At 42.5% G+C, this 25,838-nt stretch overlaps 1 protein-coding gene across 1 annotated transcript in view; it reads left to right on the top strand.

Moving 5' to 3' along the window:
* The window catches only part of ASAP1 (ArfGAP with SH3 domain, ankyrin repeat and PH domain 1), a 194,109-nt gene that overhangs the window by 44,061 nt on the left and 124,210 nt on the right, over positions 1-25,838 (top strand). The window contains exon 2 of the mRNA XM_060681834.2: positions 386-465. Within this exon, the coding sequence (XP_060537817.1) occupies positions 407-465 (59 nt within the window). The 5' untranslated portion in view covers positions 386-406. The remainder of the gene's footprint in view (positions 1-385; positions 466-25,838) is intronic.

The raw sequence follows: 25,838 nt of genomic DNA, 5'->3' as shown, positions 1-25,838 counted from the left end.
TTAGTATGCATTTCTATTTTTTCTCAAGGGACAGTTGCAGGAAGCATTTCCTTAATCAGCTGGGATGAAATGGTTATAATTTGAGCAGTTTCTGCCACACAGAGATTAAAAAAATGCTGTGTCAACTACAGTATAAGAAGTGTAATTGTTTACTTCAGAATAGTTTTTTTTTTTTTTATGTCAAATGACTTGGCGGCAGTTCCTGTGGGAATTATATCTTGTAACTGTAGACATTGTTCTTGCTTGTTCGAGTATGAAGTGAGCCATTGAGAAAAAGAGTGCATAGGTGTGCTTAATAAGTATGCTTTTTCATGGATATATTCTCTTTGATTTTAATTAGCGTGTGTCCCTCTTTTCCCTCCCTCACCCCCTCAAATTTCTGCAGGTAATTTCCTTGTGTTGAGACATGAGATCTTCAGCTTCCAGATTGTCCAGCTTCTCCTCAAGGGATTCATTATGGAATCGGTAAGAAACAGTATTTTGAGCCAAAATAACAGCTTGGTGAAAATCTTCTGAAGTGTAACATTGCGTTGAAGAACCCTGTTTGTTGTTAGGAGTTACAAAATTGTAGCCTTTTGAGAAATGGTTCTGCGATTTTGGCAATTCTACCTCTTCCCTTGCTCTACAGAGTTGTAGTTGGAAGGAACCATAGAGGTCTTCTAGTCCAACCCTCTGCTTAGGCAGGAAACCCTACACCACTTCAGACAAATGGTTATCCAACATCTTAAAAACTTCCAGTGTTGGAGCATTCACAACTTCTGGAGGCAAGTTGTTCCACTGGTTAATTGTTCTAATCTAATCTAATTTCTCCTTAGTTCTAAGTTGCTTCTCTCCTTGATTAGTTTCCACCCATTGCTTCTTGTCTTACCCTCAGGTGCTTTGGAGAATAGGTTGACTCCTTCTTCTTTGTGGCAGCCTCTGAGATATTGGAACACTGCTATCATGTCTCCCTTAGTCCTTCTTTTCATTAAACTAGACATACCCAATTCCAACAATCATTCTTTATGTGTTTTAGCCTCTAGTCCCCTAATCATCTTTGTTGCTCTTCTCTGCACTCTTTCTAGAGTCTCCACATGATCCTTGCTGCTGTCATTGTTAAAACACTAGTCTTGTTTAGACTGAGATAATACAGAATAAGCACCTTGACCCATGCACAGAGAAAAGAAACGCACACACACTTATGCAGCCAATGCCATTTGAACAGAGAAAGATGGCACGCAAATACAATTTTTTAAAAAAGAGTGAATTTTTCCTGATCTCTGTAAAAAAAGTGGCTATTATGGCCATTTAATAAACAGGGAAATAAAGATTGAAATACTTGACAATGACTGAGGTAGATATTCATGGCAGTGGTGGAATTCAAATTTTTTTATTACCGGTTCTGTGGGCATGGCTTGGTGGGCGTGGTGTGGCTTGGTGGACGTGGCAGGGGAAGGATACTGCAAAATCTCCATTCCCACCCCACTCTGGGATCAGCCAGAGGTGGTGTTTGCCGGTTCTCCGAACAACTCAAAATTTCCGCTACTGGTTCTCCAGAACCTGTCAGAATCTGCTGAATTTCATCCCTGATTCATGGCCTTTTCACATGCAGGTAAAACTTGACTTACAATCATTTGTTTAACAACCATTCAAAGTTACGATGGCACTGGGGGAAAAGGTGATTTATGAGCAGTTTTATAGCATCCCGTAGTCATAACCAAAATTCTGATGCTTGGCAAACTAGGATGCACTTAACGATATTTGCAATGTCCCGGAGAATCATGTAATCACCTTTTGGAACCTTCCCAGATCACTTCCCAACAAGCAAAGTCAAATGGAGGTGAAGCCGGATATGCTTAATGATCATGTTTCATTTAATGACCATGAAGATTTGCTTAACAACAACCGCAAAAAAAGTGTGGAAAATTGGGCACAATTTAATGACCACCTCGCTTATCAATGAAAGTTCTGGTCTCAATTTTGGTCATAAACCAAGGACTACCTGTATATAATACCATGCAGTAGTGGCCAAAATTGTGGAAACCTTTTGGGAAAAGTGTATTTTGAGATTTTATGGCTAATAACACCACTTTTTTGGGGGAGTTACAAGATAGTCATATTCCACTGCTGGAATGGCCTGGGAATAGCCCAGGCCTTATAGATTCATAGATTGAAAAATCTATGGAGCCGACTAAAGAAACTTGTTAGTCAGAAGCGACCCAGCAATAAAACCCAGTTAATAGAAGCCATCTTTCAATTTTGGTTTCGCATTATAACATCTGCAGAACTAAAAGACTTGCTTCATTCCATGGGAAGACGTAGCCATAATTCATGCTAAAAGTGACCCAACTAAGTATTAACTGACATGGTGATCCTTTTTGTATATCTCGTTTTTTCTATGGTGATCATTTTTGCATATCTCATTTTTTTTCTACGTGTTTCACTTTTCTTCTTTATACGGCAACTGCTATTCTAACAGCAAATCCTTCATAAAAGTTATTGCATTACATTCCTGATTAAATTATCTTTCCACTGATATATAATGTTATGGTACTACTCCAAAAAAAAAAAAAATGGTGTTATTAGCTAGTTTTAGAAAATACACTTTTCCTAAAAGGTTTCCATAATTTTGGCCACTACTGTATATTGGAGCAATAAGTTGGTGGCACAATTAATGTGGCTGATCCTGCTCTGCTCTTTCTCCAGAATCTTATTGAAGGTTTTCTGTATGTGAATATGTAATGCTTCTGTGCGTAAGCCACCCATAATTGCCTCAAAGTAAGTCGGGCGGCCTATAAATTTTATAAATAAATAAATAAATGTGAATAAGGTGAGGAGGAAGACACTGCAGGAGGAGAACAAGATTTGGGACACAACTGCTTTCAGTCATAATGAAAATCCGATACACATTGGTTGAATAGTATAATAACAATGCTTGTAGTATCTTACAGCGTTACTTGTACAGGTAGTTCTCAATTTACAACAATTCGTTTAGTGACTGTTCGAAGTTACAGCGGCACTGGAAAAGCGACTGATGACCGTTTTTCACACTTATGACCGTTGCAGCATCCCCATGGCCATGTGATCAAAATTCAGATGCTTGGCAACTGACTCGTACTTATGACGGTTGCAGTGTCCTGGGGTCATGTGATCATATTTTGCGACCATCTGACCAGCAAAGTCAATGGGGAAGCCAGATTCGCTTAACAACCATGCCACTAACTTTGTAACAGCAGTGATTCACTTAACAACGGTGGTACGAAAGGTCGTAAAATGGGGCAACATTCACTTAGCCAAATGTTTTACTTAGCAACAAAAATCGGGGGCTCAATGGCCCAAGCTTTCTGATGCTGGAGAAATTGATGGGGCATTTTATCCTGACAGTATTTACTCCCATCTCTAAATTTTATATGAATAGCCACTATTGATAGCGGTGCTTAATTTTATGCAGAGTAGTTTGGATGATCAAAGCACTTAATCCAAATTAGTTTTGTAGCAACTTCCTTTGATAAGCTGATAAGGTTACGGGAAGTGAAAGCAAGCTAAGTTAAAACTTCAAAGGTAACTTCTCCTTCTTTACTGGGAATTATAAAAATTGAAAGCAAAACATCTGGTGGGCTTCGGGTTTCATAAGGGAGAGATGCTTGTTTTTATAAAACCATTTAATTGTTGGTAATTTTGATGGCCAAATCTGGCCCTAGAGCCAATGCAACAGTACTACAAAAACCATATTGCAAGTATTAGGACCCAAATTGTTGGGGGCAATATGCTGACTCTGTAAACCGCTTAGAGAGGGCTGTAAAGCATTGTGAAGTGGTATATAAGTCTAAGTGCTATTGCTAATTGCTATTATAAAGTCCATCCCACAAAGCAGTGGTGAAATCTGATCCGGTTTGTTACCAGTGTGCTGGCTGCACATGCGCACTGCACGCCAAGCACGTGCTGCGGGTGTATGTGCAGTGTGCACCAAACACACACGCGCATGCGCAGTACACGCCAAAAGGAGGCTTCGGAAGGTAAGTAGAACAGCAAGGGGGGAATCAGCTGTGCCGCGTGGTTTAGCTTCGCTAGAAAGCAGGATTTCCTGCTTTCAAGCAAAGCTAAACCACGCGGCACAGCTGATTGTCGGAAATACTGGTTTGGAAGAACCAGTAGCTTTTTAACTACCATATTAAACTACCGGTTCGACTGAAATGGTAGCTTTTTTTTTTACTACCGGTTCACCCAAACTCGTAGTTTTTATCACTACCGGTTCACCCGAACTGGAGTGAACCGGTAGCGTTTCACCCCTGCTACAAGGCCCTCAGTCAGCATCAATAAACTGGGTTGTCAATATTAATCAAGCAACTGTACAATCCCTGCATGGCTTGTCCTAGTAACTATGTAGGATAGAGTGGGGAGGAAGGTGCAATGAGGAGATCCACACTCATGGGTGGCCTCACTTTGCAATGAACAAGGACATGCATTCAATTTAGCAGCTAGAAAGATTGTTGGACGAGCAGGCACAAAAACAGCCAGGGAAATGACTGAAGCCTGGGAAACGGGCCCTTGTCATTTAACAGGAGTGGTGATTTACTACCACCTTATCTGATATTTAGGAGCAGAAGACTTGACAGTACAAGGACACAACAGCCAGTGACTTAATAGCTGGCCGTCAACACCCCAATCAACCAGTAAGAAGCCACACCCAACCAGCCACCACATAAATAGGATGCATAAAAGGTAAATGTAAAGGTTCCCCTCGTACATATGTGCTAGTCGTTCCTGACTCTAGGGGGCGGTGCTCATCTCGGTTTCAAAGCCAAAGAGCCAGCACTGTCCGAAGATGTCTCCATGGTCATGTGGCCAGCATGACTAAATGCCAAAGGCACACGGAATGCTGTTACCTTCCCACCAAAGGTGGTCTCTATTTTTTCTACTTGCATTTTTTACATGCTTTTGAACTGCTAGGTTGGCAGAAGCTGAGACAAGTAACGGGAGCTCACCCTGTTACGCAGACTAGGGATTCGAACCACTGAACTGCCGACTTTTTGATTGACAAGCTCAGCATCTTAGTCACTGAGCCACCCAGTCCCTATAGGATGCATAGAATAGCTCAAAGCACACATTCCAGTAGAGAGAAGTTCCTTGAGAATAGGGTCCAGCAGAAGTTCGAAAGCTTGGAAGGCTAAACCTCTGGTCTCAGCGTCTGATCCAGATTGGATCCTGCCATAAACATCTAACTTCCTCATATGTAAACTGAGAAAGTTGGACAACTCGAAGTAGGATGCATTAATAACCTAGGATCCCGGAAGTGTAAAATCAGCAATGCTGCCAAGTTATGGTGACACCACAAGACTTACAATTTCTTGACATACGGAATACTGAAAGGAAGTCTGTACTGTGGGTTTATCTTAAATTCACAGCAGACAGTTGGAGAAGGGAAAGACCTCCCTAGTCCATCCACTTCCTAATTCTAAAAGATCAGAGAAGCATACATGTTTCCTCTCTGTTATTCTCACAGTAATCTTTGGAGGTAGGCTAGGATAACTGAGGATTTCATCATTGAATAGGAAATCAAGCATGGCTTTTGCGAACCTTATTGGCTTCCACCAATGGTAGATTATCGACAATCAGCCTCATAGAAAGGAATGGGTTAGCCAAGCCCTAAATTCCTGCTTGACTGAACACCATCAAAACCATGGGATTAATAGTTTAGTATTTTGGACTATTTTAAAGCTCAATTGTTGGAGGTCAAAGGAAATGGGGGGATTTACTAACATAGATTTCTGCCTGCTATCCAGTATCTGACTCCCTTGCCCAACCTGGTTTAATCTCTAACTAAGCCAGACTAGGATCCCCATTCCTGACCTAGATTTTTCTTTTTTTACATGATTGAAAATGTTAGGGCACATATATATATATGTAATCATAAGGTCTGGAAAGGACTATTTTATTATACTGTTCTCTGCTGCTTTACTATAGCTATTCATAACCTCTGGAATTATTGTTTTCATTAATTTTTCCTCCGCCTTAAATAAATAATGCAATGCTTTTCATTTTCCGGTAATAAAATGAATTTGCTCAGTATGAAAAGGATCTGTGAAGCAGAAGTATCAGAAATTTTAAAAAAACAAAAACTGGGAGGATGCTTAAAGGGAAAAACTAAAAATAAATAGATTAAAATGCAGGTAGCCCTCGAGTTACAACCCCAATGGAGCTTATTCACTACAGTTGCAAGTCGTAACGGTTGTAAAACGGGTCAGTCATGTGACCAAACCGATTTCACAAACTTTTTTGAGGAGGTTGTTAGGCGAATGCGGCAGTTGTGAAACCAACCGTGCAGTTCTTCAGTGAACCCATTGTTCACTGTGGCACAATTTTGCTGAAAACCAGAAGTAAATGGCAGTTTTGGGCAAAACTATTGTAAAACCCAGTCATGTTGACCGCAGGACACCACAAATGGCGGTAAATGTAGCTGTGTTGCCAAGCGCCAGAAGTGTGGTCATGTGACCATGGGGGGGGCATCATAACTTTGGATCCGGGTGAATGGTGAAATTCAATTTTTTTTACTACCGGTTCTGTGGGCATGGCTTGGTGGGCGTGGCAGGGGAAGGATACTGCAAAAATCTCCATTTCCATCCCACTCTGGGGACAGCCAGAGGTGGTATTTGCCGGTTCTCCGAACTACAAAATATTTCTGCTATCGGTTCTCCATTACCTGTCAGAACCTGCTGGATTTCACTCCTGATCCAGGTTGTGAGTCTCCTTTTTTCGTCGCTTCTTTAACTTCAAATGGTCATCAAGCAACCGTAGCTTGCAGGACCTATGCTAAATTACATACCTTTGATTCTTCAATAGCTTCCAGTTCTCCAAGAAATTTCAGCAAGGCAGTGGATTTCTGTTAACTCGACTACCTGTACAGTAGTCAGTTTGTGAAGTTTTACTGCAGCCGCTGATCATATTCCAATATCTGAGGGGCTGCCACAAAGAAGACGGAGTCAACGTATCCTCCAAAGCACCTGAAGGCCGGACTAGAAGCAATGGATGGAAACTAATCAGAGGTGTTGTGGCCCATCAGCAACCTGTGTGGATTGTAGCTGATTCTGACAGCGAGGAGGCTGGTGTGGTGTTGCACCAGCAGCCTGTGCAGCTGTCACTCGAGTCAGACAATGAGGAGGCTGGAGAAGATGTGGTGCCAGAGGCAGGGATTCAGCCAGGGCCTTCAGAACCTCCAGAAGCTCCTTTAAGTGAAGAGGATGAAGAGGAGGAGCCTCTTCTCGATGCATGGAGGCGCAGAGCTGCCAAAAGGCAGGAGTGGCTCCTCAGGAGGAGGTCTCCTCGAGAGTAAGGCTTGGGGCTAATTAGCCACTCCCTTAGCCTATTTAAGGAGGAATGCCGACTGAAGCAAGTTGTAGGGAATAACTTTAGTTCATTCTCCTTCACGTCTGGATTCTCTGCAAATTTCTTCTGGGCTTTCTGCCAACCTTAGTAAGATTGTGATTACTTTATCTTTGGTTTCTTGTAGGCTGTTAAGAAAGTTTATTAACAGCCTTTGTTTGGAAAAGACTGAGTTATTTTAGTAAATTTAAGTTTTATATAGACTTTGTGTGTGCTGTGTTCTTTGGGATCCGTAGCTGGGGCACAACAAGAGGAGAGAAGCAACCTAAAACTAGGGAGAAATTTCCTGACAGTGAGAACAATTAATCAGTGGAATAACTTGTCTCCAGAAGTTGTGAGTGCTCCAACACTGGAGGTTTTTAAGAAGAGATTGGAGTGGACAACCATTTCTCTGAAATGGTATAGGATTTCCTGCTCGGGCAGAGGATTGAACTGGAAGATCTTCAAAGTCCCTTCCAACTCTGCTATTCTGTTATTTTGTTATATTGGTCAATGATTTCATCCTATTATTGTTCTTTACACTTGACAATTTTAGCAATTGCCAACGGCCTTTTGCATCGAGGAAGCAGAACAGAAAAGCGACTCCATTCCAGCAATCCCATTATCTTCCTTCCACCCCTGCCAAACACACCACCTTCCCCTCTCCGGCTCTTTACGCATTTCTCATTTGTTGCATTTTCCGTTTCTTTCCTGAATGCAGCCGTTCCAAAGTATAGGGCTTTATTGCTTATTGTTCTTGCAAATCTCGAATGCCTTAAATGCCTTTGTTAAGCGTAACTTGCTCTGGCATGACAGCTTCAAAACACAAAGGCAAAACTGAATCAGCAAGTAAATCAGCTTATCATCTGCGGCTCTGAGTTCAGCTTCACTTCAACTTCTGAGGATTTTTTTTTTCCCTTCCGGCATTTTTTTCTTTTTCTTTTTTTTTTGAGACAGATGGTTGAAAGCAGCTTTGGAAATGGGAGGTTCACCTGCTTAAGAGAGTCAACTTTCAGATTTTCATAGCCCTTTAATCTCACCACTTAAATACAAAACATCAGTTTCCTTTAATACTTTTGAAGGACAGCGGAGAATGCAAAGGGATAAAGACGTTTCTCCCAGAGGCTACACTAAGCGACATTCCTTTGATCCTTCAGTAGCTCCCAGTCCTCCAAGAAATTTCAGTGAGACATTTTGATAAATTCTCTGAAAACCATAGAACATAAAATAATAGAGCTGGGAGGGACCTTGGAGGTCTTCTAGTCCAATCCCCAGCTCGAATACCCCAGGGGTGGGTTCTAATTTTTTTTACTACCAGTTCTGTGGGTGTGGCTTATTTTGTGGGCATGGCTTATTTTGTGAGCGTGGCTTGATGGTCATGTGACAATTATTTAGGATTTAGCAGAGGTACTGGTCTACCAGGCTGTTACCGATCTACCCATTTATTTTTGCAGGCATTGATCTACTCATGTATTTTTTCAGGCACTGATCTACTCATGTATTTTTTTCAGGCACTGATCTACTCATGTATTTTTGCAGGCACTGGTCTACCCATTTATGTTTGCAGGCACTGATCTACTCATGTATTTTTGCAGGCACTGGTCTACCCATTTATTTTTGCAGGCACTGATCTACTCATGTATTTTTTCAGGCACTGATCTACTCATGTATTTTTGCAGGCACTGGTCTACCCATTTATTTTTGCAGACACTGATCTACTCATGTATTTTTGCAGGCACTGGTCTACCCATTTATTTTTGCAGACACTGGTTTACTCATTTGTTTCCTTTTAACACTGATCAGCTGTAGGGTGGCCCTTTGAAGCCCCGCGGTAAGAGTTTAAACAGTTTTTTTCCTCTAGCCATCAGCTGGGACTCAGGAGGCAGCCATAGATTGGGGGTGGGGCCAAATAAAAGGTAAACGCGGGGGGGGCAGAACCGGTTCGGTGACGTCATATCGTCACCGCTACTGGCTCGTCAGAACCGGGCGGAACCGGGAGGAACCCACCACTGCTATACCCATGATGGCAAACCTATGGCACGCATGCCAGAGGTGACACACAGAGCCCTCTCTGTGGGCACACGCACCGTTGCCCCAGCTCAGCCAGCTGATCGTCGGGGTTTCCGACAAGCTCATGCATGCTGGCCAGCTGGTTGTCGGGTTTCCAAGGCGCGCATGCCCGCTGGTCAGCTGATCATCAGGCTTCTGGCATTCTGGCACACACACACATGCATGCTCACCTTCCAGTTTGGGCCCTCTGTGCCTAAAAGGTTCGCCATCACTGCCCTATACCATTTCAGACAAATGACTATCTACTCTCTTCTTAAAAGCCTCCAGTGATGGAGCACCCACAGCTTCTGTAGGCTGTTCCATTGGGTGATTGCTCTCACCGTTACGAAATTTCTCCTTAGTTCTAGGTTGCTTCTCTCCTTGATTAGTTTCTATCCATTGACTATTGAGATTCTCAGTCATGGTTGATCCAAAAGGTACTTTTTTTTTTCTGAAGGCAATTGGATTTTCTGGCTTTTCTTTGAAAACATTTTGCTTCTCATCCAAGAAGAAGCTTCTCATCCTGACTGTCAGAACTGAAGAAGCTTCTTGGATGAGGAGCAAAATGTCTTCAAAATAGAAAAGACTGAATACAGCTCATCTGTCTGGAACCCGCACTACATATCGGACATTAATACAATTGAACGTGTCCAGAAATATTTCACAAGAAGAGTTCTCCACTCTGCTGCTCGCAACAAAATACCTTATGCCAGCAGACTTGAAATTCTGGTCTTAGAAAATTTAGAACTACGCCGCTTTCAGTATGACCTAAGCGTAACTCACAAAATCATCTGCTACAATGTCCTACCTGTCAGTGACTACTTCAGCTTCAACCACAACAATACACGAGCACACAATAGATACAAACTTAAAGTGAACCGCTCCAAACTCAATTGCAGAAAATACGACTTCAGCAACAGAGTGGTCAATGCCTGGAATGCACTACCTGACTCTGTGGTTTCTTCCCCAAACCCCCCAAAATTTTAACCTAAGACTGTCTACTGTTGACCTCACCCCATTCCTAAGAGGTCTGTAAGGGGCGTGCATAAGCGCACCATGGTCCCTGCCTATGGTCCCTGTCCTAATGTTCCATTTGTATCTATTTTATGTATCCTATCTATGTTTATACTTATACCTAATACGTTCTTGACAAATAAAATAAAATAAAAAAAGTCCAGATGTCTTTTGCAAAAGCACTTATGGAACTTTTTTTTGGCTATCATTCATTCATCATATTAATAGCATCATTTAATTTTAAACGAGTCTTTTTTTTTTCCATTCCCATTTGCCACTTGAAAACTCTAAAATTCACATCGCAGCTCCCGAAATAGTTTTCTTGCGCCTCTGCTTCTAACTGTAAGCCCAAACCTCTGTTTCGTCACCCCCTTGTCTACCAACACTTCCCTCTTTCTTTCAGATTACAGTTGCTGGTTGGGTTTTGATATCATATCAACTGGTATGTGTATCTAAAATAGGCACTTAATGTCAAGGGGGAAAAAAAAGATTTCTCTGTTATTCATGTATTCAGTATTAGGTGCCCCTGGATATGGTTCCTAGAAGCAAGTACCAGAAATACTTGCTGTTAAAAAATGCTAAAATTAAAAAATGCTTAAATTGACATAGTACTCTACTACTCTTTATATAAACTACTGGCAGAATTTGCTATATTAAGAGACTCTGTGCCATACCAAAATATGTATATGCTTCTTTTAAGACTATGTTGGCTGTAACAGAATAACAGAGTTAGAAGGGACTTTGGTTGTCTTCTAATCCAAACCCCTGCCTAGGCAGGGAACCCTATACTATTTCAGACAAATGTTTGTCCAATTTCATCTTAAAAACCTCCAGTGTTGGAGCATCCACAACTTCTGAAGGCAAGCTGTTCCACTGATTAATTGTTCTGTCAGGAAATTTATCCTTATTTCCAGGTTGCTTCTCTCCTTGATTAGTTTCCATCCGTTGCTTCTTGTCCTGCCTTCAGGTGCTTTGGAGAATAGCTTGACTCCCTCTTCTTTGTGGCAGCCCCTGAGATATTGGAACACTGCTATCATGTCTCCCCTAGTCCTTCTTTTCATTAAACTAGACATATCTAGTTCCCTCAATATCATATGTTAGCCTCTAGCCCCCTAATCATATTTGTTGCTCTTTTCTGCACTCCTTCTAGAGTCTCAGAATCAGAGTAGAGCTGGAAGGGGCCTTAGAGGTCTTCTACTCCAGCCCCCTGCTCAAGCAGGAGATCCTATACCATTTCAGACAAGTGATTGTCCAGTCTCTTCTTAAAAACCTCCAGTGATGAAACATACACAACTTTTGAAGGCAAGCTGTTCCATTGGTTAATAGTCCTCGCCGTTAGGAAGTTTCTTTTCAATTCCAGGTTGCTTCTCTCCTTGATTAGTTTCCATCCATTGTTTCTTGTCCTGCCCTCTAGTGCGTTGGAAAATAAATTGACCCAGTTCTCTTTGTGGCAGCCTTTCGAATACTGGAATACTGCTGTAATGTCGCCCCTAGTCTTTCTTTTCTCTAGACTAGCCAAACCCAAATCCTGCAACCGTTCTTCATATGTTTTAGTCTCCAGGCCTTTAATCGTCTTAGCTGCTCTTAATCATCTTAGTTGCTCTTCCACTTTCAATTCCTGGTGATGGTTCTGGAAAAGCAGAGATATTGATATAAGTACAAAAAGCAGGCTAGTTAGAGCAATAGTCTTCCCTATAATGCCGTGTGGGTGTGAGAGTTGGACACTAAGAATGGCTGATCAAAGAAGAATTGACGCCTTTGAACTGTGGTGCTGACTAAATTATTGCAGAATACCATGGACAGCCAGAATAACTAACAGAGAGGTGTTAAATAGTATAAAACTAGACACGTCACTAGAAGCTAAATATCATAAGACTATGTCTGATTTATTTTGGCCATGTTAGGTGTGCAAACTCATTGGAGAAGTCAATATGCTAGGAATGATTAGTGCAAAAAGGGGTAAACAAAGGACAGGCTGGCTTGATAACATCAAATCTGATGCAAAGTTGAACAATTGAAAGAAACTGTGCTTGTCAGGATAGCATGGAGAGCCTTTGCCTATAACGTTGCTAAGAGCCAGACACGACTAAATGGTTAAAAACAACAACAGTGATGTCTATGGAGATTCTCAGTCATCTAGGTCATGGTTGTCCCCGAGGTGCTTTTTCAAGAGGCAACTGGACTTTCTGGTTTTTCTTTGAAGACATTTCCAAGAAGCTTCTTCAGCTTCTTCTCATCCAAGAAGCTTCTTCAACTCATCCAAGAAACTTCTTCAGCTTCTTCTCATCCAAGAAGCTTCTTCAGCTCATCCAAGAAGCTTCTTCAGCTTCTTCTCATCCAAGAAGCTTCTTCAACTCATCCAAAAAGCTTCTTCAGCTGAAGAAGCTTCTAGGATGAGAAGCGAAACATCTTCAAAGAAAAACCAGAAAGTCCGGTTGCCTCTTGAAAAAGCACTTTTGGGACAACTAATGACGGTTAGTTTAGCTCCAACACAAGAGAAGCTGATGGGTACAAAAGCTTATGGCAAGTTCTTGAAACACACCTCCTAAAAGTTATAACAACACGTTCCATTAGGGAAGAAATAAAAGACAGCAGTAGAAGTCAAGACAACTGCAAAACAAAAAACACAAAGTGAAGATCCAAAAAAACAATAAAGGACATAAAAAGAAGGGACAAGATCAAGGGACAGAAGCTTTTTCCCAGGCATTTATAGGACTAAATTAGCCAGAATTCTTTGCCCTGAGGGACTACTTTGATGGCATCTGAAAATCTCTGGGGTTAAGTAGAGATGAAACCTATGGATGGAAGGAGGACACACATATGCAAAACGAGTGTCATCAGCTAATGGCAACAAGCGAGTGACCTGCCGGGCAATTGATTTCTTGACCTATCCAAAATGAAATGGATGGCCTCAGCTGAGTCTAAGCTGGCAAATGAATTAGGGTTTCTTTCCATAGCCTAAGACTGACGTTAATGAATATTACCGCTACCATCATTTTTTTGCCCCGTCTTCTGAAATGGAATTACCTAACACAACGGGGTCAAAGGGACATTTCAAAGAGAGGTAGATAAATAGATCTTGATATGGGACACGCAGCTGCTTGCCTGTTCTTTTTTACGACCGGTAAAATACTCAATTCATGATCCCCTGGGCTTTACAGGGGCCTATATAAGTTGTGCAGCTGAGCCCACGTGGAGTTTGTTGAGCTTCCTATTTTGATAGTTTGCAGATTAAAAACAAGCTGGGAGATCCAGATGGTAGACTGGAAGTTTTAAGAAGAGATTGGACGAACATTTGCCTGAATGCTCTAGGGCCGTGATGGCGAGTCCTCTCTGTGGGCATGTGAGCCATCGCCCAGCTAAGCTCCACCCTGCATGCATGTGCGCCTCCTGCCAGCCAGCTGATTTTTGGGTCTCTGCTGTGCATGCGTGGGGGGGGGCAGGGAGCATGTGGCAGACTCATATGCATTCCTGGGGGGGTTGCTTGCGCATGTGCAGGGGGCTGAGGGGGGTCACACACGCATGCACAGGGGGAGCACAGAGGGGGTGCAGCACGCCCCCCCCGTGACCCATTTTGGGCCTAGCAGGCCTCCCTGCAGCCTCCTGGGACCAAAAATGGGCCGCAGGGGGCACGCGCGCATTGCATTATGGGTGCAGGCACGCACACACGTTGTTGTGCCCACGCACTTTCGGCACGCAATGACAAAAAGGTTAGCCCTCATTGCTATAGGGTCCCCACTTGAGCAGGGGGTTGGACTAGAAAACCTCCAAGATCCCTTCCAACTCTTTTATTCTGTCAATATTACTGAGTTACCATTGGTAATTTCATTGATTTTTGCTCTCATGGGATGCTTACAGGCAGTCCTCATCTTAACACCATTAGTTTAGTGATCGTTCAAAGTTACAACGGCACTGAAAAAAGTGACAGGATCCTTTCGGACACCACTGGCTGTTGTAGCGTCTCCATGGTCTCATCATCAAAATTTGGACACTTGGCAACTGTCATGCATTTATGACACTTGCGGTCTCCCAAGGTCACATGATCCAGGGGTGGGTTCTAATTTTTTTTACTACCAGTTTTGTGGGCGTGGCTTATTTTGTGGGCGTGGCTTGATGATCATGTGACAATTCTTTAGGATTTAGCAGAGGAACTGGTCTACCAGGCTTTTAACTGCTTGCAGAGCTGTACTGGTCTACCCATTTGTTTTTCGAGCGCACTGGTCTACCACCACACTGCCTTTTAACACTGATCAGCTGTAGGGTGGCCCTTTGAAGCCCCCCCGGCAAGAGTTGAAACAGTTTTTTTTCCTTCTAGCCGATCAGCTGGGACTCAGGAGGCAGCAATAGATTGGGGGTGGGGCCAATAAAAGGTAAGAATAACGCGAGGGGGGGTGAGGAGGGCAGGGGGGCAGAACCAGTTCGGTGACATCATAACATCACCGCTACCAGCTCGGCGGAACCGGGCCAAACCAGAAGGAACCCACCACTGATACTTAACCACTAAACCATTTAACCACTAGAACCAATTGATCATAAACTGGTGCACTCCCTGGGTGCTGGCCGCCATTTTTGTTATTTTACTTGTTTTCATTTTTCATTTAAAATTGTGGTTTTATTGTTTTTAATGTATTTTGCTTTTATGTATTCTTGTTTTATCAGGTATTCCGCCTAGATTCATTATGTGAGTTGGACGGCTATGCACATATGATAAAGAAATCGTATTTGATTTAATTTATTTGATGTCATACAAACGTAAATAATAGCGAACATGGGAAGCTATGCCAAGTTCAATAAATGTCAAATTATATAACCTTTCCTGTACACTGCCACACCAGGTGCTATAGATATACTGACAGGCCCATGTATTCTAAGATTAAAGAACATTAATAGATAGATAGATAGATAGATAGATAGATAGATAGATAGATAGATAGATAGATAGATAGATAGATAGACAGATAGCTAGATACCGTGTTTCCCCAAAAATAAGACCCCGTCTTATATTTTTTTGAACCCCAAAATAAGCACTTGACCTTATTTCGGGGTAGTCTTATTATTTTGGGGTGCATGGAGCAAGATGGGGCTCCTCTTGCTGTCTTATCTGAGTTCCAGTTCTGGGTTTAAATATTTTTGGGGCGGGCTTGTTTTCGGGGTGAGGCTTATTTTAGCGGATATGCTCAAAAGCCCAATTGGTCTTATGATCAGGGGATGTCTTATTTTCGGGGAAACAGGGTAGGTAGATAGATAGATAGAGATGTACTGACCGGCAATATATATAGCAACTATCATACACAATTTCCTATTTGACAGCAGTTTAGAGAGACTGCAGAAAATGAAGAGAATTTAAACATGTAGAGATACAGAAAACATGGGGTACAAAGAACCTGAAAATATTTTGTACTCCTACGTTTCCTTTCTAAGCTCTATCCCACCTACAGTGAGTTTAAATTGATCTGAAAAAGCACTTAGTGAATTAATCACCTAACATGGAAACTTCCCTTGTCTCTCAAGAAAATACTGATATACCAGGGCGGATTATAGGTGTGTTGTTTCTTAACATGAATTATTTTATTATAAGAACAGATTATCATATGGAAATAATGCACAACATTAATGTCCTAATTTTACCCATTTTAAATCAAGGTGGAATATTCATAGGGAACCCACTTTCCGGTTAGTTTAAATAGATCGTTAAAACTTCTGTTCCTTCCAAACATTCTGCAACAATAGAAGCTGAATATCTTAAATCTGTTAAAGCCAGACTGATTTTCCAGATGTTGTATAAGGTGGTGAATAGTAAGTAAAAACAAGTCGTCAGTTACAACCAGATGGGGTGGGCTTCAAAAATTTTAGCAAGGGGTTCTCTGCCCGGTTGCTGGGTGGGCGTGGCCTAGTCGGCCTCCTGCACCATGGTGGGGAGGGGACATTTTTGCCCTCCCCGGGCTCCAGAGGCTTTCCTTGAGCCTCCAGGAGGGCAAAAACAGCCTCCCCAGGCTCAGGAGGCCTTCTGGAATCCGGAAACAGGTTCCCAAACTTCCAGTAGGCCTGTTTTTCACCCTCCCTGAGACTCCGTGCGCGCCCTGCACTTACCTTAATCCAAAACGGGCCGTGTGGGGACTCCTGGGAGGGCAGGGGTGGATGGGGCCAGCCAGGAGTTCCAGGAGGGATTTGGAGGTTCTCCGAACAGCATAGAATCTTAGCTAGAGGTTCTCCTGAACCCCTGCGAACTCCCAGCAGCCCACCCCTGCAACCAAGGTATCAAAGTCCTGTTTTTAATGTATGAGAAAGGTGGTGGGTTTGGACTGCACGGTTCTGGCCACCATATTAAAAACTTTTAACCCACCTCTGCAGACACCCCTTATGATGGGGATTTGGGATAAAAGGGACTAGGATTACAATAAGAGTCGAGACTAGTCCAATTCTCTTCAATCCGGTTTCTTTCCAATGAATTGGGGTTACTTACAGCTCTCTCAAAATTCCTGGCCATTTGATGAAAGCAATACAGGTAGTCCTCAACTTAAGACCGCAATTGAGTCCAGAATTACAGTCATTAAGTTGCCACTGTCATTAAGCAAGGCACCCATGCAATCCCGGCTCTCCCCATTGCAGTCACTATGCAGAGCATAGAGTGTCTCGAGAGTGGGGAAAACTCCGAGTTGCTGAACAAATTGTCATAATCTGAAGATTATTTAACAGAATAACAGAGTTGGAAGGGACCTTGCAGGTCATTCAGTCCAATTCTGGACAAATGACTGACCGATCTCTTCTTGAAAAACTCCAGTAATGGAGCACCTACAAGTTCTGAAGGCAAGATGTTCCTGCGGTTGATTGTTTTGTCAGGAAATTTCTTCTAGGTTGGTTCCAGAGGTGGTATTCAGCAGGTTCTGACCAGTTTTGGAGAACCAGTAGCGGAAATTTTGAGTAGGTCAGATAACCGGTAAATACCACCTCTGACTGACCCTGCCCCCATCTATTCTGTGCCTCCCAAGTCCCAGCTGATCGGGAGGAAATGGAGATTTTGCAGTAAGCTTCCCCTGGAGTGGGGAGGGAATGGAGATTTGACAGAATCCTTCCCCTGCCATGCCCACCAAGCCACGCCCACAGAACTGGTAGTAAAAAATTTGTAATCCCACCACTGCTTGGTTCCTTCCTGGATTGGTTTCCATCCATTCCTTCTTCTTTTGCCTTCAGGCGCTTTGGAAAATAGGTTGACCCCCTCTTCTTTGTGGCAGCCCCTCAAACATTGGAACATTGCTATCATATTATCCTGGTCATTCTTTTCATTAAAATAAACATAACCAATTCCTGCAACTGTTCTTCATACGTTTAACCTCCTGCCCCCTAATCAACTTTATTGCTCTACTCTTCACTCTTTCTAGAGTCTCAACATCTTTTTTTTTTTTTTTAATTTTGCGGTGGTCTTAATATACAGAGATGAAATGAGCCGAAATTCCTTTTTCTCCCTTCACGTAAAACCACATGCCAACAATAGACTAAAATGTGATTGCCTCCTTTTTGGCTTGACAGTTATGCAAAACATCGCCTATGTCATTTTTCTTTCCTGAGGAATTTGGATGTGACCTACATAGCATCAGTGCGGATCAGCCAACAGCAGGAAATGTGGGAAAAGTCAAAAAAAAGCATGGATTTAGCATATAGGAGCTTAAAGGTTATAGGCATTAGTACTGGAGAGACTTGATAGAGACATGAATGAGTGATGGCTACGGTTTTTTGCTGAAATATGAGAACTCTAGATGAGAATAGACAGCCAGATCATAAAAATGTTCAAAATGATGAAAGCTGACAACTATAAACAGAATGATAAAGAAGCAAAGCACAATAATATGATGTGCTGGGACCATAGGATGCAGTGAACTACAAACAAACCAACTAGTTTTGAAGCTAACATGTTTGCCCAAATCCTTGTTTAGAGTCAATACAGGTAGTCCTTGACTTACAATCATTCGTTAAGTGACCATTCGAAGTTATGACGGCACTGAAAAATGTGGCTTACGACCATTTTTCACACTTAACGACTGTTGCAACACCCTACGGTCATGTGATCAAAATTGAGACGCTTGGCAACTGGCTTGTATTTATGACGGCTGCAGTGTCCCCATGGTCATGTGATCCCCTTTTGCGACCTTCTGACAAGCAAAGTCAATGGGGAAGCCAGATTCACTTAACAACCGGGTGACTAACTTACCAACTGCAGTGATTCACTTAACAACAGTGGCAAGAAAGATCGGAAAATGGGGCAAAACTCAATAACTGTATTGCTTAGCGAAGAAATGTTGTGCTCAGTTGTGCTCTTAACCTATTTATAGGTGAAGTATGGACATATATGACGTGCTGAATTTTAAAAAGGAATTTTAGCTTGGAAAAGAATGATATGAGATCATCCACAATTCAAAAAACAATTCGTGTTGTTTTTTTTCGATACAACCACTAACCACATACTCAAATGGATTGAATGGCTTCAGTGCCTTCATGCAGAATTCAAGCTTTGTTTACTTTTACACTTGGTTGGTTCATTGTTCAGTGTATTGTGTAAACACAGAAAATGGGTAGATTCGGTAACCAAATTAACCATGCTGAGTAAACACAGTAGATGTTTCTCACCATAGAACCTCCTAGAAGAATAAGACGATGGCTCCCTTTACGTGATAAATTAAATTACAAAGAAACCAATCACACTTGTGTTTGTGTTTTATGAGCTTAGCTGAGTTTAGGGCTCAGCGTGTCAGGCTAACCAAGAAAATCGGAATAATTGCATAAAGGATGGTTTTGAAAACATGACTCTAAGTAGACTTACAATTTGTATTTTTGCCCACAGTTACAGTTGTAAGTCATGATGGTGATTAAGTGGGTGACCATACTTGATTTTACCACTTTTGAGGGGCAATTGTTAAGCAAAGCCATTGTTCAGGATGAGTGTTCTTTTGCCAGGAAACCAGAAATAAATGTTGGTTTTCAGAAAAAGCAATGCAAATTGTCAGTTGACTTCAGAACACTGCAAATGCCCAAAAATTTCACCTAGAATGTGGCAATGTGAGCTTAGAGGGAGCTTGGATATAAAATCTGGGTCGTAAGTACCTTTTTTGGGGTCCGTCCAGAGGTGGTTTTCAGCAGGTTCTGACCAGTTCTGGAGAACCGGTAGCGGAAATTTTGAATACTGTGGAGAACCGGTAATAAAAATTCTGACTGGCCCCACCCCCAACTATTCTCTGCCTCCCAGCTGATCGGGAGGATTTTGCAGTAACCTTCCTCTGGATTGGAGAGGGAATGGAGATTTTACAGTATTCTTCCCCTGCAGTGGGGTGGGAATGAAGATTTTACAGTATCCTTTCCCTGCCACGCCCACCAAGCCACGCCCACAGAACCGGTAGTAAAAATTTTGAAACCACCACTGGGTCTTCAAACGGTTGCTAAGCAATCAATCATAAGTTGAGGAATAATTGTATTTTGATAAGAGTTCTAAGTGTAACAGGAAAGAGGTATTTCCAACAGGGTGAGGCTAGTCTTGAACACTAATACAAGACTTTCATTAGGCTTTGCTGGAATCTGCCTACAAAGATTTAAAATTATCATTTGTTTACTGTCCACTGCCCAAACAACAAAAGGAAAATATATTTTTAATGCCACCGAAAGGGCTCTTTACCTGTTCCATCCTAGAGCCACACCCTTCCAAAAAAAACACAGGGGATTTTTTAAAAAACGTTTTTCCCCGGTTTCCCTGCAGTAGAGTCCATTTGAGATTCATAGCTGTACTATGCTAAGAATCCAATTCAAGCCAAAGTAAGGAATGCAAGCCATCTAATGACAAGTTTCATTAAAGGCCAGGATTGGAGCCAACTCTATCCAGAGGAAGTTTGAAACAGAAATATGGAGAAAATGCATGAAAATTCAGGGGTGAAATCCAGCAGGTTCTGCAGAATCTGTAGCGCAAATTTTGAGCAGTTCGGAGAACCGGCAAATACCACCTCTGGCTGGCCCCAGAATGGGCTGGGAATGGAGATTTTGCAATGTCCTTCCCCCAGGAGTGGGGAGGGAATGGGGATTTTGCAGTAACCTTCCCCTGGAGTGGGGTGGGAATGGAGTTTTTGCAGTATCCTTCCCCTGCCACGCCTACCAAGCCACACCAAGCCCACCAAGCCATAGAACCGGTAGCAAAAAAAATTGGATTTAACCACTGATGGGTAGGGATATTAAAGTGGAGGAATCTTATCTATGGTTCCACTGGTGAGGAAGTTTCAGTGAAAGTTCTTACTACTTGAACTTTATTTTTTTATTTAATGTTTGTGTTTTGCAAGGGGGGAAGGGGAACGGTGAGATGCCTCCCAAAATCCAGGTCCTCTGCCCAATTACCACAGCTAAATTACAAAGGAAACACTATGAAAGCATTGGAGATTCAGTTTGGTCTAGTGACTGAGGCACCAGGCTAGAAATTAGGAGACTGTGAGTTTTAGTCTCATTTTAGGCATGAAAACCAGCTGGGTGATTTAGGGCCAATCACCAGGAGTCAGTGAGTTCTAGTCTCGCCTTAGGCATGAAAACCGGCTGGGTGGCTTGGGCCAGTCACTCTTTCTCAATCCAACTCACTTCACAGGGTTGTTATTGTAGGGAAAATAGGAGGAAGTAATACATACATAGGGAATTTGTCCCATAATAAAGACATTTAAATTTACTTCTGCAGGACACATCAAGCCTCACATTTGAAATGCATACAGTAAGACTGCTGATGGCAGCATTAAAAAGTGTACCGGGATATAATGATGCTAAATTCTCCTGCTGTGATGGAAATCACTTTCTTCTCATCTGAAAACTGTTTTTAAAATGAAGGTGGCCCTTTGCATTTCACAGTGAAAGGTTCAAAACAGCAAAAATGCCCAATAAATTTCAAGGCTGCTATTGATTACGCTTTTATTTGGTCTTTGTATGGCACTTCAGAATGATATATTGGACTTTCCATGAAGGTAGTCTACAACCATAGTAAATGCATGCAAGTTGTCAGTTGATGTTTCATTACCAAACTAGGTGACATCATCAGTGTTAGACCTAGTTTGGTACTGAAATGTTTGCAAGAAAACTACCAAGCTCAGGGAGCACCAGAGACCCCACAGTCCAGCCATGAGCTACAGTCTATCAGTAAGTTGCAATTGTGGTAAATAGATATTGATTGTCAAGCGCCCAAATTTTTATCACTATGGTCCTTACGTACAAGGACTGAGGTATGTCTAGTTTAATGAAAAGAAGGACTAGGGGAGACATGATAGCAGTGTTCCAATATCTCAGGGGCTGTCACAAAGAAGAGGGAGTCAAGCTAATCTCCAAAGCACCTGAAGGCAGGACAAGAAGCAATGGGTGGGAACTAATCAAGGAGAGAAGCAGCCTAGAACTAGGGAGAAATTTCCTGATAGTTAGAACAATTAATCAGTGGAACAACTTGCCTCCAGAAGTTGTGAATGCTCCAACACTGGAAATTTTTAAAGAAGATATTGGATAACCATTTGTCTGAAGTGCTGTAGGGTTTCCTGCCTAAGCAGGGGGTTGGACTAGAAGACCTCCAATGTCCCATCCAACTCTGTTATTCTATTCTATTCTGTTAGGAACTGCCATGAGGTCAGTTACATAATAATTTATTTTAGGGCAACTGCTAAACATCTGTATCGTTTACAATGCTAAAGCCATCTGATGTTCCCTGACTTCATACTGGCAAAACAATGACTATAATTCCTTCACTTTATACTTGCCAAAATGGTAACTTTTAGGACAAAACCAAAATAACAAAGCAAAACAAAAGTCTTCACATCCATCCAGCTCGCTGTTGTTTACACCAGCTGTGCCGAAGGAGGATTATGAGAATGGAAACTGAACAGATCCAAAGGTTATTAAATTAAGAAAGAGTTAGTTGGCCACTTTTCAGTTAGATTTCCCCCAAATCTAGTTACAAACACCAGAGAATGGGACTAAATTTGGAATGTTTGAGTTACAGCCCCCTTTTGAATTTGTAATTCCAAAATAAGAATATTTGGTGAGTCTAAATCCCTCTGAAATTTGTGGGATTTCAACATATGTTTAAATTACAAAGTATTTGTCATTCTCCAGATTCCAATCTTAATGATATTTATGAAAGCATGAAGAAAAGATGCCAGAAAATGGAATTAAACCTCCTTTTGGCTTTATTAAATTTGGAACTATTGAGACATACACATTTTTCAAAGCATTAAAATGGGGCAGAGAAAGAAAGTTAACCGAAGGCTATGATGAATATAAAGGGGACTCCTATAATTGCAGACAGAACAGGAAGGGTAAAAGGAAAAATAAAACTTTCAGTCCTTTCCCTTGATTCACTAACAGTCTGCATGTAAATTAACGGACATTCCATATTTGATTGAAAATCCACTGGGGAATATAAAGTGAAGGATGTGGACAGCTAAATTGCCCAAGGCAATTTGAGGAGACTAAAATAGCAGGAAGGGAAAGAGTTAAGCAATACCGCTCCTAGTTTGTTTTTTTCCCTGTCATTAGGCTGTGAGTAACACAGTTTGGTCCTCAGGCAGTCCAATATGTTTCATAGATTCATGAATATACCTTGGAGGTCATCAAGTCCACCCCCCAAGGCAGGAGTCTTTATACCATTCTGGAGAAATGTTTTTTTCCAATCTTTTCTTGAAAAGCTCCAGTGATGGAGCATCCACAACTCCTGGAAGCAAGCTATTTCATTGGTTAATTGCTTTCATAATCTGGAAAGTCCTCCATGTTTCCAGTTTGGAACTCCTTCTGAGGAGTTTCCACCCATTGCTTCTTGGTCCTGCCCTGAGATGCTACAGTGAGTAAGGGTTAGGGTTTTTTTTTACCATGTATATTTTAAGTTCACTTTGTCATGTAAAAGGATGTTCAACAGATGGTAGGAGATCATTTTTCACACATACACAAACACACCCATTTCAGCGGGGGCCAAAGGAATTCCCACACATACAAAGAAGCCACATCAAACACTGCATTTTCACAAGATGAGAGTAATATAGGGCAGGCTCCCCTCATACTTTGGTATTAACATGCCTCAGTTACACCTTTTTTTCCCCTGCAGCTTTCCCATGAAGTTGCTTCATCTTGTGGTCAAATTCTTAGCTTTACCAATAAGAGTAACCGTATCCCTTTTCTTCCCCATTCCATCAAAAGGCACATGTGCAAAATCTGTGACATTTTCTCTTTAGCTGGAGGTGTGATTTGAAAGGGGGGGAGCAATCACACTGACCTTATTTTCTGTTGAATGGGTGCACCAATTTCAGCATTTCTCTGTCATGCTTCACTGCCTGGCAATTAATACAAATTCATTTCTTCAGAGTATGTAAGGTATGGACTTGGGGAAGTGATGATGTTACCTAGCTTGGTAACAAAATGTCTGCAAAAAACCCACCAAGCTCAGAGAGCACCGAGGTCTCCACACTCTTGGGGAAGTGGTGGCACACACACATACAAGGTTCCTCCTTTGTCTTGGGTGATCAATGCTGGAGTTGCCCCATTTTTGCAATCTCCTACAGAGGAATCAGTCCGACTTTTCAAAACCAGCACAGCAACCCCATTTGTCGAAAAATATTCCTATTTGGCTACTTCTGTTCACAGGAACCTGAAAAGCCTTTCCGTCCTGCAAAGCGAAGTTAATCTCACTTTGACTTTTAGCCTTTGAAATTCTTTTGAATTCAGTTGAGCAGGTCCAGCTGAATGCCTCCCTCCCCCCCCCACTCCAACCAAGCAATAAACAAAGGAACAAGTTTATAAAGAAAATGTGGGTCAGCCTACTTTTAAAAAGAGAAAGTGTGGTGTGACAAAGTAGGATTAAATCATTTGTGGCCTTTTCTTCCCTCCAAAATTTGCACCAGTTTTCTTTTTAATTCAATTCGTGAGGTTCCATCCTTAGAGGAGTTTCTTTTTGCATGAGTTCCCAAGATTAGAAGGGACAGTCTCCAAATGTTGGCCCAAAGTCACCCAGCCAGCTTTCATGGCTAAGGTGGAACCAGAACTCAAGGTCTCCTGCTTTCTAGCCTGATGTCTTAAACCAGGGGTCTCCAAACTTGGCAACTTTAAGACTTGTGGAGTTCAACTCCCAGAGTTCTTCAGCCAGCAAAGCTTGTAAGACTTGTGAAGTCCACAAGTCTTAAAGTTGCCAAGTTTGGAGACCCCTGTCTTAAACAGTTAGACCAAACTGGCTCTTTCAGATAAAATAATTCCTTGGCTTGTTATGTTGAAGAATTTAATCTTTTTAACTGAGTCTGCCTCCGCAGTTTATGTTTTGAACTGGACAACCGTTTGTCTGAAATGCTATAAGGTTATCAATCAATCTGAATAGAGTTGGAAGGGACCTTGGAGGTCTTCTAGTCCAACCCCCTGCTCAAGCAGGAGACCCTACACCAAAGGTTGGGCTAGAAGACCTCCAAGGTCCCTTCCAAGTCTGAACTGGGAAAGTCCTCTTCCTCCTCCCCTCAGCTTGGATATTCTTCTTTCCCAAATAAAAGCAACAAATGAAACACAAATCCTTTGAGCTTTTCACAGAATCTCTCTTTTGACTTTCTACTTAAGTGTCTGTAGAGATTCTCAGTCATCCAGGTCATGGTTGTCCCAAAGGTGCTTTTTTGGGGGGAGGCAACTGGATTTGCTTGTGTTTTTTTTTCTTTTGAAGACGTTTCTCTTCTCATCCAAGAAGCTTCTTCAACTCTGACAGGATAAGTGTCCATTTCCCCCAACTATCCTGTCAGAGCTGAAGAAGCTTCTTGGATGAGAAGAGAAACGTCTTCAAAAAGAAAAAAAAAACACAATCAAGTCCAGTTGCCTCAACAACAAAAAAAAGCACCTTTTGGGACCTTTCTCCCTAAGCAAAGTCCAGTCACATTTTTGTTTGTTGGATTAGGAGCTAAAACTTTGCCACCATCCAAAAGTCGGGGTGGGGGGTGGGGGGGAGCTGGACCACAGCTGGGACTGCCGCGGGCACGCGCGCGGAGGAGGAGCTGCTGCTTCCCCCCCTCCCGCGCGCGCGCACACACACTCCCCCGCTCGCCCCTATGCTGGAGTTCCGCCGCAGGAGGGGGGGTGGTAAAGGGACGAGGCGCGTGCGCCGGCCACTTCCTTGTTTTCCTCACGTGACCGCGAGGCGCGGCGGCGAAGCAGAAGCAGGAGGAGTGGGCGGGGCGCGTTGGTAAAATCATTTCTCCCTCTCTTTCGCTCGCTTAAAACAAAAACCCACCAGAGCGCATGCGTCGCCGGAGATCTCAAGCGAACCCGAAGGAGAGAGCGCGCCTGCGCGTTTACGCCCGCGCTCTTTCTCTCTGACCGTCGTCCCTCCTCCCCACCCTCGCTCCGGAGTAGGCGGGGCAGGCGAGCAGGCAGGCAGGCAGGCACGCGCGTGCGTTCTGCTGCCCCCGCCCGCCCGCTGGCGG

This window comes from Pantherophis guttatus, chromosome 3 (genome assembly GCF_059756535.1).
Source record: "Pantherophis guttatus breed Tessera chromosome 3, ASM5975653v1, whole genome shotgun sequence".
Lineage (NCBI taxonomy): Eukaryota > Metazoa > Chordata > Lepidosauria > Squamata > Colubridae > Pantherophis > Pantherophis guttatus.
Note: the sequence above shows the minus strand (reverse complement) of the source record. Positions and strands in the feature narration are given on the sequence as shown.